This window comes from Polypterus senegalus, chromosome 15 (assembly GCF_016835505.1).
Source record: "Polypterus senegalus isolate Bchr_013 chromosome 15, ASM1683550v1, whole genome shotgun sequence".
NCBI classification, from domain to species: Eukaryota; Metazoa; Chordata; class Cladistia; order Polypteriformes; family Polypteridae; genus Polypterus; species Polypterus senegalus.
In genome coordinates, this window is record NC_053168.1 from 37,848,419 (window position 1) to 37,863,972 (window position 15,554).

The 15,554-nt window shown below is 38.9% G+C and overlaps 1 protein-coding gene across 1 annotated transcript; it reads left to right on the forward strand.

Moving 5' to 3' along the window:
- Positions 1–401: 401 nt before the first annotated feature.
- LOC120516123 (neurofilament medium polypeptide-like) lies at positions 402–6,341 on the forward strand. Its single transcript, XM_039737580.1, has 2 exons — positions 402–605; positions 5,496–6,341. Exons 1-2 carry the CDS (start codon positions 402–404, stop codon positions 6,339–6,341), a joined length of 1,050 nt encoding a protein of 349 aa, XP_039593514.1.
- The last annotated feature ends 9,213 nt before the right edge of the window (positions 6,342–15,554 follow it).

Below are 15,554 nucleotides of genomic sequence, written 5' to 3' on the forward strand. Positions count from 1 at the left end.
CAACAGTTTTAAGGTAAGGTAGTTTTACTCACTGATCATGGTGCCAGAGAAGGATGACATGTTGCATGTTGAGTAGTACAATCAAATAAGAACATCATTGTACTTTATACACTGTACATGTAACAATAATGACCCTATAAACAAGCTGCTGCTAGGTGATTGCTTTGCCAGTAATGGGCCTTTAAAGACGTACAAGGATTAACTTGATTGACAGGGAGCTGCACGAGTCGTAATTGTGATGTCATCATGGCTATAAGTATGGGTCCCATTGCCAAGTATGTCAGTGCTTTGTTGGAACTCCCGATTGCAAGGTCAGGCAGGAGACCGGCTTGAGTTAAAAAATCACACTTGGTAAAGTGAGCACTCCTTCTGCCGAGTACAGAGTTAGAGAGCAGAGCCAAATGGTTCGTGATTTGCTCATGCCTGGTTCTGAGGCTGAAGCTCCGGATCCTCATTTGCCGGGTTTTGCTTTTCTGCCATTTATCTGCATCCGTGTGAGAGCTCTGTTCCTCTTTGTGCTAGTCTCCGTCTTGGCAGCGTGGGACGCTTGTCTTAACCGGAGAGCAGCTGCAAAGAGAAGCAGGGTGAACACAACAAGGAGGAATGTAAGTGTGGAGGTGACAACTCGGCAGGGCTCTGCTTGACTGTTTTCAAAGTAGCTTTTCAATGTGGTTGTATGCGCAGGCTGATGGCACAGCTCAGAAAGCTCTGAATGAAACTTAGCATACCGTTTTCTGATGCCAAGCAAATTTATCAGGGAACACCAACAAAGTGAAACTGCCTTAAAACTAATCTGATGGCTGTTAACACTGGAATGAGGTTGCATGATCAATTGAATTGGTGACTCCTTATTAGCACAGTCTGAGGGACTGTGGGTGTGTTTGTGCCATCTTTTTGACAGGCTCAGGCTCCCCACAACCCAGAATAGGATACGCAGGTTAGAAAAGGAATGATCAATTAGCAGATTTCTTCTGTTTCTTTGGCAGCACACCTTCATATCAGAGAAGCTCACTCATTAACCTTCATTTCTCTAGCAGATTGGGAAACAAGGGCTTGCATGTAGCATTTGAACCATGGAAGCTGAGACTTGTGTATGGACTTTGTACATTCTCACCCTTTCTTGTAGGTTTCCTCTCAAATTTCAAAGACAAATTAATCATGTTAAGAGATGCACTGAAATGAAAGTGCTCTATGTTGCAAAGGCCAAAGTAGTAAATGTCATGTTTTGTCTTGACAGAATTATATAAACATAGTGTTTAATTTTGGCAAAAAATGCATTTTCTGAAAGCCTTATTTCTGTTCTGAGTAGTGACAAGCTGGAGTATCAGGCATGAAACTGTCCTCAATAACTATGAATTCTTCACGTTTTATATTCACATCACACCAGTTTAGAGTTAATAATAATAATACATTTTATTATCTATAAATATAAAAAGTTGTCTGACTAAAGCAAAAACTCATAAACCACTGAGCCTTGAACCTTGATCTTGGTCTAAATCAACACCATATGACGTGATACGTGTAAAACGACTCCTAAATTAGAGTTTTGGGCTTCCTTAGAAATGCAATTGGACTTCAGGTCCTTCTCAAGTCAAGTGACTGACAAAAAAAGAGCCATGGTGACGTTTGCTGACAATGATGCACATTGCACAGGCTTGCTGATCCTTTTTATTGCAAAGGCAAGTCATTCACTCTTAAAGGCATAACAACGTCACACAAGTGTAAAGAATTGGGAGGTGCAACGACCTCTGCAAAATAATTGGGTTTCAGGTTCTTTTCACAACAAACAGTGTCACGGCTGTGAGGAACAGCTGATAGGAAAAGAACAGCAGTGCACATTGGACAGATCACCTGATTGTTCTCATCTGAAATGCAATACATACACTCCAAGCACAAAATACAGTCATATACATCGTTAGAACACAAAAAAGATGGTGGCACACTTGTCAGAGTGACCTGGGGTGGTTTGTTTTGTAAGAAGTGTATGAACTGCCTTTTGTCGAGGACCAGAGCTCAGAGGTCAGAGTATTTCCTAGTCATTTAAATCTTGAGGATATAAAAGGACATCATAACATCTCACACTTGCATGGAGAGAACATGTCTGCTCTGCATATGCAGTTATGATGATAGGAATCAAATTCAGGTCCCTGGACAAGTCAACACTTACACTTCCTACTGTGCCACCTTGTCAGCTTCTGGGGAGTTTGAATCCTGAATCCGCACATTGACTGTTTGCTTATTTCTGTCTGTGCAGATTCTCCCCTCACATTCCCAAAGATATATGCTGAGGTTAGAATTATTGAGATTGAAAATGTTGCGTCCTTATTGCAAACCTTTAATACATTTGAAAATGCAAAGTCATATGATTTTGTTAGCCATTTAAATTATTTAGTTTAACTTGATATATAGTATATGATTTTGCTAATCATTTTAATAATTCATTTTTTTTTTTATTTTGTTCACGTGAGAAAGGCTTATATTTAATGAACCTAAAACATTTTAAAAGAAGTGCCTCAACAGAATAGCCAAAAGGACCATTTTCTGGCACTGTTTGGGTCTAGTTTTTGGGACTTTTCTGGGGAGGTACAAAACAGGTTTGGTCAAATAGGACTTTTTGGGTAAATTTAGAAATGTTTTTGAAAAAATACTTTTAACACTAAAATATCCATCATAAAGTACTACTCAATATTATGCAAATTGTACCTGTTTTATTGTCACTGCTATCAGAAGGGGCTGCTCTCTCTCTCTAGGGAGTCAATTAGCATAAGGTAACGTCCCTTTGTACATTCATTTATTGAACAGGAAAATTCAAACTTATGAGAGAGACAAGTAGAGGTGCAGACTTTAGAAAACTGGTAATATGAGATCTTTTTAACTAACAGTATTTTAGGTGTGTTTTTCTTATAAACTACTGTATTTTAGTTTTGACAGACTCATAACTATACACTAAAACATGTTCATGTTTTCTAGACTAATCGTTTCACATCCTAGAACCATTCATGCCTTCATTCCCTGAATCTACACAAGACATTCCTGGATCACAGCAATCCAGATTCTAGAAACATAAAGTCTTGCTGCTTATTTACTGACAGTGAAACCGCCACCGTGTGCCATATTTGTCCCCATGAAGTACTTATGGCTTTTTAAACACACACGGTTTACATTTTAATTTCTAAAAAGCATGACTTTGAGTGTCGAACACATCCGGAATTAGTAATTTCTCAGCCAGTAGCAATTATTAGTGTTGCTGCTTCACAGTTTCAAAGTCCTGGGTTGAAATCGCTTTCTCCATCAAGTCATTATTCTTTCTGGGTCTCATCTGGTTTTCTTCATGTACTTCAATGTTCCACATTCCAAAGAATTTTAGTTTGTATTAACTGGATGCTCTAAATTGGCCCAATATGAGTGAGTCAAGATTTATGAGTGTATGAATACAAGCGTCCTGAGATGGCCCCTGTTGATGTTCTAGACCCCACAACCATGAATTGGTGTATGTGTACCAGAAAATGAGTAGATGAATCAGATATTTTGGGATGGCCTCATATGTACTTTGAAAGTGTTGACGGTAAGACCTAAGTAATAAAATCTGCCACTACTTTGTGTGTAAAGGACAGGGCTGGTGTGTGCATTGAACCTGTTGAAGGTGAGACAGGGTTAGAGTTGCCATACACCACAAACTAATAATTATGTATGGAAAATTGATGATGAAAAACTACCACTAATGAACTTTCCAGACTGACATGTGCGAGCATTACATTAGATTGCTTGATAAAAAATTAGTATTACATAAAAAAATATTCTATGAATAATCTTTCTTAATCTCAATAAAACATATTGTGTGATAATGGAGATACCTGTCATATGGCTGCAATTCCACAGAGAAACTGAATGTTTTTTACCACTAGCCTCTCACTGTGTATGGAATTTGCATGCTCTCCCCTTAACAGTTTGAGTTTTCTCTGGGACTTCATGCCCAAATCTTAAAAGACGTGGCTGAAAAGTGTCTCTACATTTGCCCAGTGTAATTGAATTAAGGTGTGTATGTATATGAATGTGCCCTCTGATAGTCTGGCATTCTGTCCAAGGCTGGTTCTTGTATTGTCAACAATGTTTCTGTAACATAATGAGCATTTTCCAGAAACAAAGTCAAATGGTTTTCAACATGTTGTCACGGGAAAAACTATCATCTACCAAATAAGATGCATAAGACATTTGCATAAATCTACATCAAGCATACAAGACTTCAATTGATTAGGGATGAATCCGTCCATTTCATGATCCTCCTGAATCCAATTCAAGGGAAACAGATGCGGGACAATCAAATACAAGGCACAGCACAACCAAAAGACCACAAGACTGAGTTATTTCTCGCAGTTTAACATGTAACATGCCTCGACTGAAATCTTCTGTTAATATTCCACTCATCCATTTTCTAACCTGCTAATTCAGTTCATGGTGGCAAGGAGTGAGAGCCTATTTTTGTAGCATTGACAAAGGCACACAATTCAAAGACATATCCAGATTACTACAAAAATGGCCATTCTTGCAGGCCTTTACACTTAATGAAGTGAAGGTGGCTCCTTTTTAAAGTGCACAGATGACTTCTACCCATGTAACAGGTGGCACAAATATCCACTTACTTTTCTTTCACCTCACTGAGGGTCTGCCCACATGCCCTCCATTCGTCTGAACGTTTTCTCCTGAATGTAGACTCGATCCTAACTGTAAATGCCACTCCAGAGGTAATTTTCAGGTCAATCCTGGGCTCAATTTGGGGCCTCAGTGTTAAAACTAGAAATTTCCAAAGCCACATGCAACACAACCACTTTGGGTAAGTCACACACTAGCTGTTGTTGGCTTTACCTCAGTCAGGAGGAGCATAGTGCCCCCTATCTGGATGATCCTGTTGAGGCCAGGAAGCTAGACACATCAGGGCCAGACTCATGCCAGTATTCAGAGCCCATGGGAATTCATTTAGCGGTTTAACAGACCAATGGAGGCTATTCGATTTTTAGGGGCACCAGATACACATACAGAGCTAGCAGCTGCCAGCATGAATTTTTGCATTACCCAGTTTAGGCCCTTTAGCACATATTGTGCAAATGTGATTCTCACTGACATATTAACACAGTCTTTAATCTTTGACCATTTTTGCAGGCAACATGATAGACCAGGAGGTGGAGTGGACACCTTATAGTCCTTCAGTGTCAGCTTGATTTTGGGCTGAACAGCCTCTGCTTGCAAATTCTTCCTGCTTCCATCTATGCTTGCTCTGTGCATTCTTGTTTCTTCATTTGATAATGTGTTCCAGCACCTTTATGTCCTTAGTATTGCCAACCTCATAACGGCTGCTGACAAACAACCCAAAATGCTGTAGATTTTTGTTCTTAATTTTGTTAGCAGTAAAACACCCATATGGATGGAGTAAGCAGTTTTCCTCTGTGTGCTTGTCTATCTGCTGATTTCTAAGACACATATAACTTTTGTCTTTCCAGATTTGTTTTCAGCCAATGTCAGAAGGTGACCATACGTTTCTTCTAGAGAAAATCAAAAATAAAGAGACAGACAAAAATGAGGCTAAAAAGGGGGAGGAGGAAGAAGAGGAAGAAGAGGAAGGCAACATATATCAGCTCACTGCAATGCAGGAGGAGCTACACAGCTTGAAGGAGAAGCTCGAGAAGCTGGAGAGTGAAAAAAGCCAAAAGCACCAGAAGTGGGCAAAGATGGTTGCCAGCCTCTCTAACCTTTCAGCTGCTAACAAAGACCTCAGACATCAGATGTCCAAGTCCATTGCGCTGGATGAGCTGGTCTCAGATAACCCTTTGCTCTGGATTATAATGATGCGGATTGAGGGTTTCACAGATGAAATGAAACTCTTAACCGAAGAACTACAACCAAAGGACCTCATCCTTTCTGCTGATCCTTACTTGCCTGAAGAACAGACACTTAATCCACCACCTTTCAAAGAAGCAGAAGAGGAACAAGAAAAACAAAAAAAAGAAGTAGAGGAAGAAAAAGAAAAACTAGCCCAGCATTTGGAAATGCCAAATGAAATCTCCTTAAACACTGACACTGAGAAGAAAGTTTCTGAAACACCCCAAGAAGGCACAGTGATCAAGTCTATTCTCAAAGCTGAGGTGACAGCGGAACTAAAGCAAACGTGCCGCCCGGGCAGGCGAGTCCGGTTTCAGCTCCCTGAGGTGCCAGGGTCGAATCAAGACAGAAGGAAGGATAACCATGTAGGACATAAGAATAAGAGAAGACGGCAAAAAAAAGGTGTAAATGAACATCAAGAAAGCAATAAGCTGGAAAATGAACATCCTCAACACAAGAAGAAATGAGAAAAGGTAAACATTAACAGATGTTTACGACTAAAATGACAACACTAGATCATCCCTCCACTTGTCAAACTCTCTGCAGCCTATGACATAAGTCAATACAACAAGAACAGTGGTGGATAGCAGCATTTCAGATGAGTCCTCACTTCGCTGTGACTCATTTTCAGCCTAGGGGCTGTTCAGGGCCTGCTGCACTGTGGTCTTCTACAACGGAGAGGGTATTTGTCTTGTGGACAGGATGTGAGAGCTCTTTAAACTGAGAAGATGAAGTGGAAAGTACAAATCAATGTTTTTTCAGTCTTCTTTTGTTGCCCATTTCTGAGATACAATGCTTTTACAGTATATTCACTCTCTGCCTGCTAAACACAATGCTTTTCATTTTTTTTTACCATAAAATGTGTTGGGACCCAAATTCTGTTCTGGACAAAAACAATCTTATTGTCTTGTCAATGTGTACAGCCTTTCTGTTTGTTCAGCTTGATCTTCTAGAGTGGAATGGTCAAAAGAGAACAAGAGTGTGCAGGAAAATGTGGACATCTAAAGTCTTTAAGCATATTTAACAGACTGGAAAAGAAATCAAATAAAACTACTAAACGCCTCGTCAATGAAATGTAGGTAAATGTGAATATCTATGTGGGCCAGCACCAATCTAAGACTGAGTCCTGCCTTGTGCCCACTGCTTCAGGGTGGGTTCTACCTCTCTTTAACATGTATTGGAATAAGCGTTGGTTGAAATGAACAGATGAACTAAACAATCAAAGAAGCAACACATTGATTAATGAATGAATGAATGAATGAACCAAATAGTGAGTGAATAACTAAATGATGAATGAAAAAATGAGTGAAAAACCAACCAAAACAATAATGAAAGAACAAATGAAACACCCAATAAATAAATAATGAAATATTATAGGGATGCTCAGATCAGGTTTTTTAAGGCTGATGCTTATTACTGATTTCAAGGTATTTTACTATTTTTACTGATTTTCAAATAGCTGATTCCAATATCAGTTCTCATTTTTTTATCCCTTTTAAAAACTAAGCTCATTCATAACCAGATGCTGTACGTAGAAGCCTTATGTTCTATATTAAAGTGTTAGCTTTGGGATTTTTATAATTAAACTATAGACCATATAGATATTAATTGTTCTTTTTTTACTGACAAAATAAAAGTATGTAGCCTTACTGTTCAGTGAACATAAAAATACAAAAAAAAAAAACTTAAAATTCATGTTTTTTTTTTTAACTACAAAATATGTATTTATCCATAATACATATGGCATAAAAGAAAATAAAATGCTTTTTATAATTACTAGCTGTCTTATTGTTTAATTTCTTCTGTAATACTTCTCTGAAACAAAGCTTAACTAAAAATGTACATTTCACCATTTGCCAAGCAAAATATATATTAGGGGGCTTTGCCCCCTGCTTGCTTCGCTCGTCCATCCCCTCAACAAGGTGCACTACACGCCAGCCACTTCACGTCTCTGCTGCTTGCGTTGTGCAGAGCGGTCTTGAACGCACGCTAAGGAGATGTGGTCGGATCAGCTGCTGTCTTTCTCCTGCTACCGCCGAGTTGCGTGTTCTGCTTGTTGCGCAGCGTGTTGACGATTTAAAAGTCTGTACAGCAGCTGTCCTTTTGTCTCACTGCCTTGTCTCGCAGGATGTTAAAGTATCTCTGAGAAAATCACGTATTGTCTCCTTTCAAGCCTTCCAAGATTTTTTTATAATAGAGAGATATATATTCTCACACATTAATTCAATTAATTAATTGAACACTAACTAAATGCAAATATTCCTGCACTTACAATTTTAAATCATTTTTAATTATTTATTGCACTACAGTTTTTTTCTTTGCTGTTAAAATATACATGCAGGTTTTTTAGTGTACCAGTTAGACATTCCTAATTATTAAGTGTAATTATACATATGGATTACCATTGTAATTATGCAGTACTGTACTTGCTTCTTACCAAAACTGCTACCATATGACACACACAAATAAAAAAGTCCAAACTTTTCAAAAGCCACAAATCTATCAAATGTTCATAAGATGTTTATGAAAATACAAAGCTAACCTACTTAAGTTTACAATTAAAATAGAGTTTGCCATTAAGCTAACAAGCCTGTTGTTTACTAGTCAGCACTTTGCAGTTTTTGTTTATCTAATCTTTTTCTAATTGAAAATGTCTTCTGCTATACTTCCCACAAGCTCCCTCACCATCTCAACTCAGACAAGCAGTGCCTGTTTTAATTACAGAACAAAACAAAAAGGTCTGAATTCATTAAAGTAGCCTTTCTTGTCATTTGTCTAATTGCTCAGGACGGCTCCCCCAATTACTCCTTCTCAATTTATTACTCCACTTTCTTTACTGTAAAGGCTAATATTCTCTCTCTCTCTGTAGTAAATTCATCAAAAATAAACAAATAAATAATGTGCTAGCTCAACTTGTTTTTTGTGATCAGCCAATTGATCAGAGCATCACTATGAACTAACAAAACCATTAAACAACTAATTAATGAATAAATAAATGAATGAATGATCGAACCTAAAAGTTAATAAATGGATGGATGAATGACTAAACCAAAAAATAAATGAAGAAATGAATGAGCAACCAAGCCAAACAAAGAGTAACCAAACTGATAAATGAAATAAGGAATAAGTTTATGAATCAACAAAACAACTAAATGAACCAATAAATAATTTAACAAAAGGCACTGATGAAGAAACAAAAACGAATAAGCAAATCAACAAAACAAAAATAAAAAAAACAAAACAGTAAAGGAACTTTGCCATTTTTATTTATCAAATGGCTTGGGCATACCCAAAACAGACTGATGGAGCCTGGGCCATGAAAACTGACAGATGGAGCCTGGGTCATAACGCTATTGTATTTTAGAACCCAATTGTAGGCCTCTTTCTTACCGACATCCAGATGATAGAGTGAGCCTAAGATGGCCAATCTATCTAAATGAGACAATAGGCATGTTTATCCAAAAAAAAACAAAAACAAATTTGGATTAAATGAAAAAAGATTTCTAAAAATACACATTCACTGAGCAAATTAAGAGGAAAACCTGTACACCTGCTTTTCCATGCAAATCTCTAATCTGCCAATCAGGTGGCAATGGCACAATGTATACAATCATGCAAAACAAGTCAAGAGCTGCTGGTAATGTTCACATCACAAACCAGAATAGGGAAATAATGTGATAATAGTGGTTTTGTTGATTGGTGCCAGACGGGCTATTTTTTTAACTGCTGATCTACTGAGATTTTCACACAGAACAGTCTCTGGAGTTTATTCAGAATGTTACAAAAAACATCCAGTGAGTGGCAGATCTGTGGGCAGATATGCCTTGTTGATAAGAGAGGTCAGAAAAGAATGGCCTGATTGGATTGAGCTGCCATAAAGGCTACAGTAATTCAGATAATCACTCTGTACAAATGTAGTGATCAGAAAAGCATCTCTGAATGCACAACACATAGAACTTTAAGTTGGATGGGCTACAATAGCAAAAGACCATGTCAGGTTCAGCTCTCCTGTCAGTCAAGAACAGAAAGATGAGGGTGCATTGGGCACAGGCTCAACAAAACTGAACAGTTGCAGACTGGAAAAACATAACCTGGTTTAATGCATCTTAATTTCTACCGAGGCACACAAATGGTAGGGTAAGAATTTGGTGTCAACAGCATAAATCCATTCATCCAACCTGCCTTGTTTCCAACAGTTCATGCTGCTAGTGGAGGTGTAATGGTGTGGGGAATGTTTCTCTTGAGAGCTCTGAGCAAAGCCTCCATTGACTCCGCAAAGACCACAGCATCGTTGAAAGGTCAAGATCAGTGAATCTGTCCTCACCAACAGATGCCCCACAGCTGCTGGACCCCCATGATCCTGCCCAGCACCCAGTCCATACAAGCAGTGAGCAGAGCAGGAGTCAGAAAACGCCCCTGGCGAACCCCAGATTCAGTTGAGAAAAATGCAGAGGTTCTGCCTCCAATTTGCACAGCACTCATGGTACCAGTCCATGATAGACTTCTTAGATGTAAAACCAGACTGCTCCAGTCGCTGGTAGGTGAGCAAGTGATCAAAGATCCTACTGAAGATGACCCTAGCAAGGACCTTAACAGGGTCCGAGAGCAGTATTATCCCCCTGTAGTTGCCACAATCCAGGGGCCTCATGTATAACGCCGTGCGTAGAACTCGCACTATAACATGGCGTAAGCACAAAAGCCGAAATGTGCTTACGCACAGAAAAATCAGATGCAGGAATCTGTGCGCATCTCCAACTTCCACGTTCTTCCGCTACATAAATCCCGATCAGCGTGAAAACTAACGCTCGTGCACGCGCATTATGTAACACTCCAACTCCTCCCAGAATTACGTCTCTTTGAATATGCAAATCAATATAAATCGCCCTTAAGCTCAGCCTTCTGTGAAAAGACAATGGGAAAAGCACGGGGAAAATATAAGAATTTCAGCGAATACCAAGTGGAGGCAAAGGAAAAACATACTATTTGTTCAAATAAACTGTGGTATAATCAACAAAAGGAAGTTGATCGAGTGACATAGCGTGTTGGAGAAACTTGAAAGCTCACATTAACAAAATCGCACAGTGCCGGAAATAAAAAAAGAAGTCATATATCAAAGTCGCCGTGAGAAGCCGAGTTGTAAGCCCACTGTCTGATGTCACTGTCATATGAAAGCTTATTAGGGTACAGAGAAAAAAGGCACACGGTGGGGAAAAAGCACGAAATGTCAACTTCAATCTCGACATTTCCACTTTAATCACGTAGTTTATTTTGTCATTAAAGTGGAACATCATAAACTTAATCTTAAAATCGTTTAATTAACCAGTTTCTCAAATCACATCGTAATTAAAGTAGCACGTTAAATGCTTTGTTTTGTATTTGATCTTCTATGTGCTCTGTGTGTGTGAATCACTACTTGCTTCTTAAACCGGCTCTCTTCCTCCAACTGGACACAGAGTCCATTACATTCGTGATATTACAGCTCTCTGAATAACTAAAATACTGAGATGTATACGTGATGTCATTTTCATGATGATAGGAGTTAAAGCACATTATTAAACATGTGTTTCACTTCGATTAAATAATTTATTGCAGCAGTACTCAGGGGCGGCTCTTGGCCTGTGGTGACACTGGACAGAGAAAGAATCGGTGGCTCCTTCGTCCGTCAGTGTCAGTAAAGCAGCGTATGCACGGTGGATGGCCACGTCCATTGCAGACACTGCATAGCTGCCTCGTGCTCATGACACAAGCATTTAACGTTTGCCGAAATATGTTGCTGCATTTTTAGCTATGTTGTTATTTTCTCTTTCTGTTTTATATTCAATATATATTGGCGTAGGCGTCACTGCAGTCAGTGCGTTTTTTCCCCAAGTAACCGATCGCCACATAATCAGCTCTGTAATAGAAGTTGAGCCACCTGTAAGCTTAGCGCCGATTCTTCAAAACGTTTAAAGAACATTGAAATATCTTCGTAGTACATGTTTAATTATTCTATCCTTAACGACACTCCCAGTGAAGAATATGGATTATTTAAACGTTAAAGTTTTCTCTGTATAATTTAACAAACATATTTTGCTGCATTTCACCTTAAAAATGATATCGTCATCATATGTAAATACATTATAATTATAACTATAGTGCAAGTTTACAGTGGGGTGATTGTACTTATAAGTACAAACAGTTCTACAAGGAGCAATTGATTGAGTACATTTAAAGTTCTTGGGATTAAACTGTTTCTGAACCGCGACAGGAAAGGCCGTACAGGAAAAGGCTTTAAAACGTTTTGCAGTGGCTGAGACAGCGTGTCCTTGAAGCTGTATACCGATAATTCTCTTTCCGATCAGTTGCTGCTGTGATTCACACTCAGATACAGTGATATAAATACTCCGAGTCATGCAGTGAGAGTAATATGGAAAAAGATGATCCGCTGTGGCAACTCCTAACGGGAGCAGCTGAAAGAAGAAGAAGAAAAATAAGAAGAAGAAGGAGAAGTGAGAGTAACAACGCTAAAGCAGTTAAGGCATTTGGAATACTATGGCTGTTCCCTGGACCATTATACCGTTAAGAGTTAATTACAATCAGATGCGTTACACTAATAAACAATATGCTGTTAGTTTCGGTGTATTTATAAAGCCGCGTCATGAAAATAATGAGTAACCACACAGGAACAGTAGCACTGCTTTGACGCTGGGTGCCGCCAGTCTGCAAAACCGAGCGGAGAACTTGCGTACGACAAGGCATGAGGTACCGTGGAAAAGTGCGTGGCTTTACGCCAAGTGTAGGTTTTATACATCGCGATTTGAACGTGGAAAAGTTCTTACACAACATTTCTGTGCGTACGCACCATTTATACATGAGGCCCCAGGTGATCACCCTTTCCAGATAGGGACAACAAGTCCCATTTTCCAGTCAGTTGGGATTACGCCTGTCTCCCAAATGGAAGCAGAGATTGCTTGCAATGCCAGGAGGACAGCCTTTAAACCAGCCTGAAGATGTTCACACTGGATACCACAGATCCCTCTAGACTTCCTTACCCTCAGCTGGTTCACCAACTGTGTAATCTCAGTGAGAGTAGATGGTTAACAGCTAATTGGAGGATCAGCCTCAAGAACCACGGACCCATGGTTTTGTCTTGTCTTCCTGTTATGACATAGCATAGTATTCTTTGCTGTGATGTACTTGTCCTCCCTTCACACTTGTTTGCTGCCTTGTGCCAGGGCTGACTACTGAACCCTCCCTCCCCCACCTTCACATTGGTTAAATCGGCAGGTATAAAATTATGTTATAAAATCATTAGGATGATTCTAAAATCACCAAACACAATACTACAGCCACTCACAACATTAATATAAAACCAGAACAGCCTGCATGGAGCAGCACACAAATAACCTTAAAACTGACATCACATGTAATTTTAAAATGTGAGATACTGTATGTCAGACTCTCCGTCTGCAGATGACAATCTTGTTACCGGACATGACAATTTAAACAAATGAAAATCTCTGGCAATGTCATATTTACCAACCAAATACTGAATTTCATGCACAATCAGGATCGTCCCTTTTTGTGACAGCCAATAACATTCTGCCTGGCTGAGCTGTATAAAGGGTAACAGGTATGGAGAATTCAGCCACAATCTCTGCCCCTTCTGTTCTTTCTCCATTCTGCCATGGTACATAAAACATGAGACATCAGACAGATGAGCTTCTGTTTGTGAAGTCCTACACATGCACATTCCTTATACCTAATTACAGTATTTAAAATTGCTTTCGATTTCCAGATGAGCATTCCTTGGTTGTTAGCTTTCAAGCCCACAAGGCCACTCCCTACCACTAATGATAAAATTAAACCTGTTTGAGATTATCAGAGTGAGTCACAGACTAGTTGGAGTAAGTTGCTGGTTATATGTCAAACTACGCAGCTGGCCTTCACAGGAATGCATCCAACTCGTTAAAATTATGTAAATGAAGCCTACAACTGAAAATTGCTATAAACTCAACAAATGTGTCACTGCATTAAAGCAAACTGTTCGCAAAAAGAAGAAACACACTGAGAAGGTGTCAGGCGTTGGTGTACCCTACGAACAGAGAATAAAAAGTGATCCTTAGAGTTCAAAGCACGGCCAACTTTGTAGTGTGGGTTTGTTTTGTTTCTTAACAACTAGCTTCAATTTATTGTTGAAACTCTCTAAAGGTGAAAGAAAGAGGATAAAATTGCAGGCTTGCTCAGCAAGGCCTCCTTTAAAATCCATATTCTGGCAAAAAAGAAAAAGGCTCATGTGGATTTAGCAATCTACCGTAATCCCTTTGACACACTCACAAATGCTTCACGCCACAGGGGGCTGCTGCAAATTAGCTTTGTGAACTATGTGGCACACAAAGTGCCAGGACCCACTGTTTTTAGATTGCTGATTATCTTGTGAAATACAAAGGCCGGACTGCAAAATAAGCAATTTGACTAAATATTTTAGCTGGCTTGAGACACATCACTCCGTGTGCTCATATTCAAACAGCTCTAAGCTAGCATTTATCCCCACATTCTCTCTGTAGCTTGTAAAATATGTACAATATGTATAATACATAAATCATAATCCAAGAACAATGGTCAATGCATTTGACTCACAATTTGAATCCTAGGTTCAAACCTTGACCTGCTCACCAGTTCTGTGGCATCTGTACATTCTTACCATTGTTGCATTCTTTTCTCTACTTTCTTACTACATCACAAAAGCAGATAAGCTAAACCAAATGTCAGCTCCAAATAAACACAATGTGAGATGCCTGTGATGGACTAGTGGCCTGACGAGCAGTGAATCTTGCCTTGCAATTGGTAATCCCAGAATCTGACACAGCTCAGTGGGATCCTCAGTTGTATTGCTGGGTCAAATAGTGGATGAATAAAATAACAATAATAAAATTAATCCATCTATGTGCTTCAATTTCAAAATTATGAGGGTCCAGAGTGTATCTGGGTAGCATCAGGTGCCAGGCAGGAACCTACCCTAGACAGAGCATAGTACAGAAATGATATTGTTTTATGTACAAATTAGCCGCCCTGGAAATTTCTTAAGAAAATGAGCTTCAATTATAGTGGCCTCAGTTAATTGGATGTTATAAGAAGTACTATGTATACATTTTCAGTATATAATATTTGTAGTTTTTTTTTATTTTTATTATTATTGAGGTGTAATGATGAAGGCTCTGGACATGAAGACTCTGAACCCTGAGTTTGTTGGTTCAAGTCTCGCTACTGTCTCTGTGTAACCATGAGCACGCCGCTTCACTTGCCTGCACTCCAACTGGAAAAACAAATGAAATGTAACCAAATTGTATCTCAAATGTTATAAGATGCCTTGGATAAAACATCAGTGAAATAATAAGGAAGAATAACAACATTAGGTCACTGGAGCTGCTGGACGCAATTGCCCATGAGTAAAACATTCCTGAATTACATCAGTTTCTGCTCTTCCTAGTGACTTAACTTTTGTTGATGGTCTCTGCAAAACACAATTTTTCAGGAAAAGTGTGTTCTTTAGAATTGAATTGTTTAACCAGTATTAATAATGTGAAATTTTAATATTATCATTATTGGATGTTTATGCTGTTCACTCAAGTATTTCTTTTCATGCTTTTCATCAGTTGTATGTTTAAGCTTGTAATTTTTTGCGGTAGCCATAGTTAGAC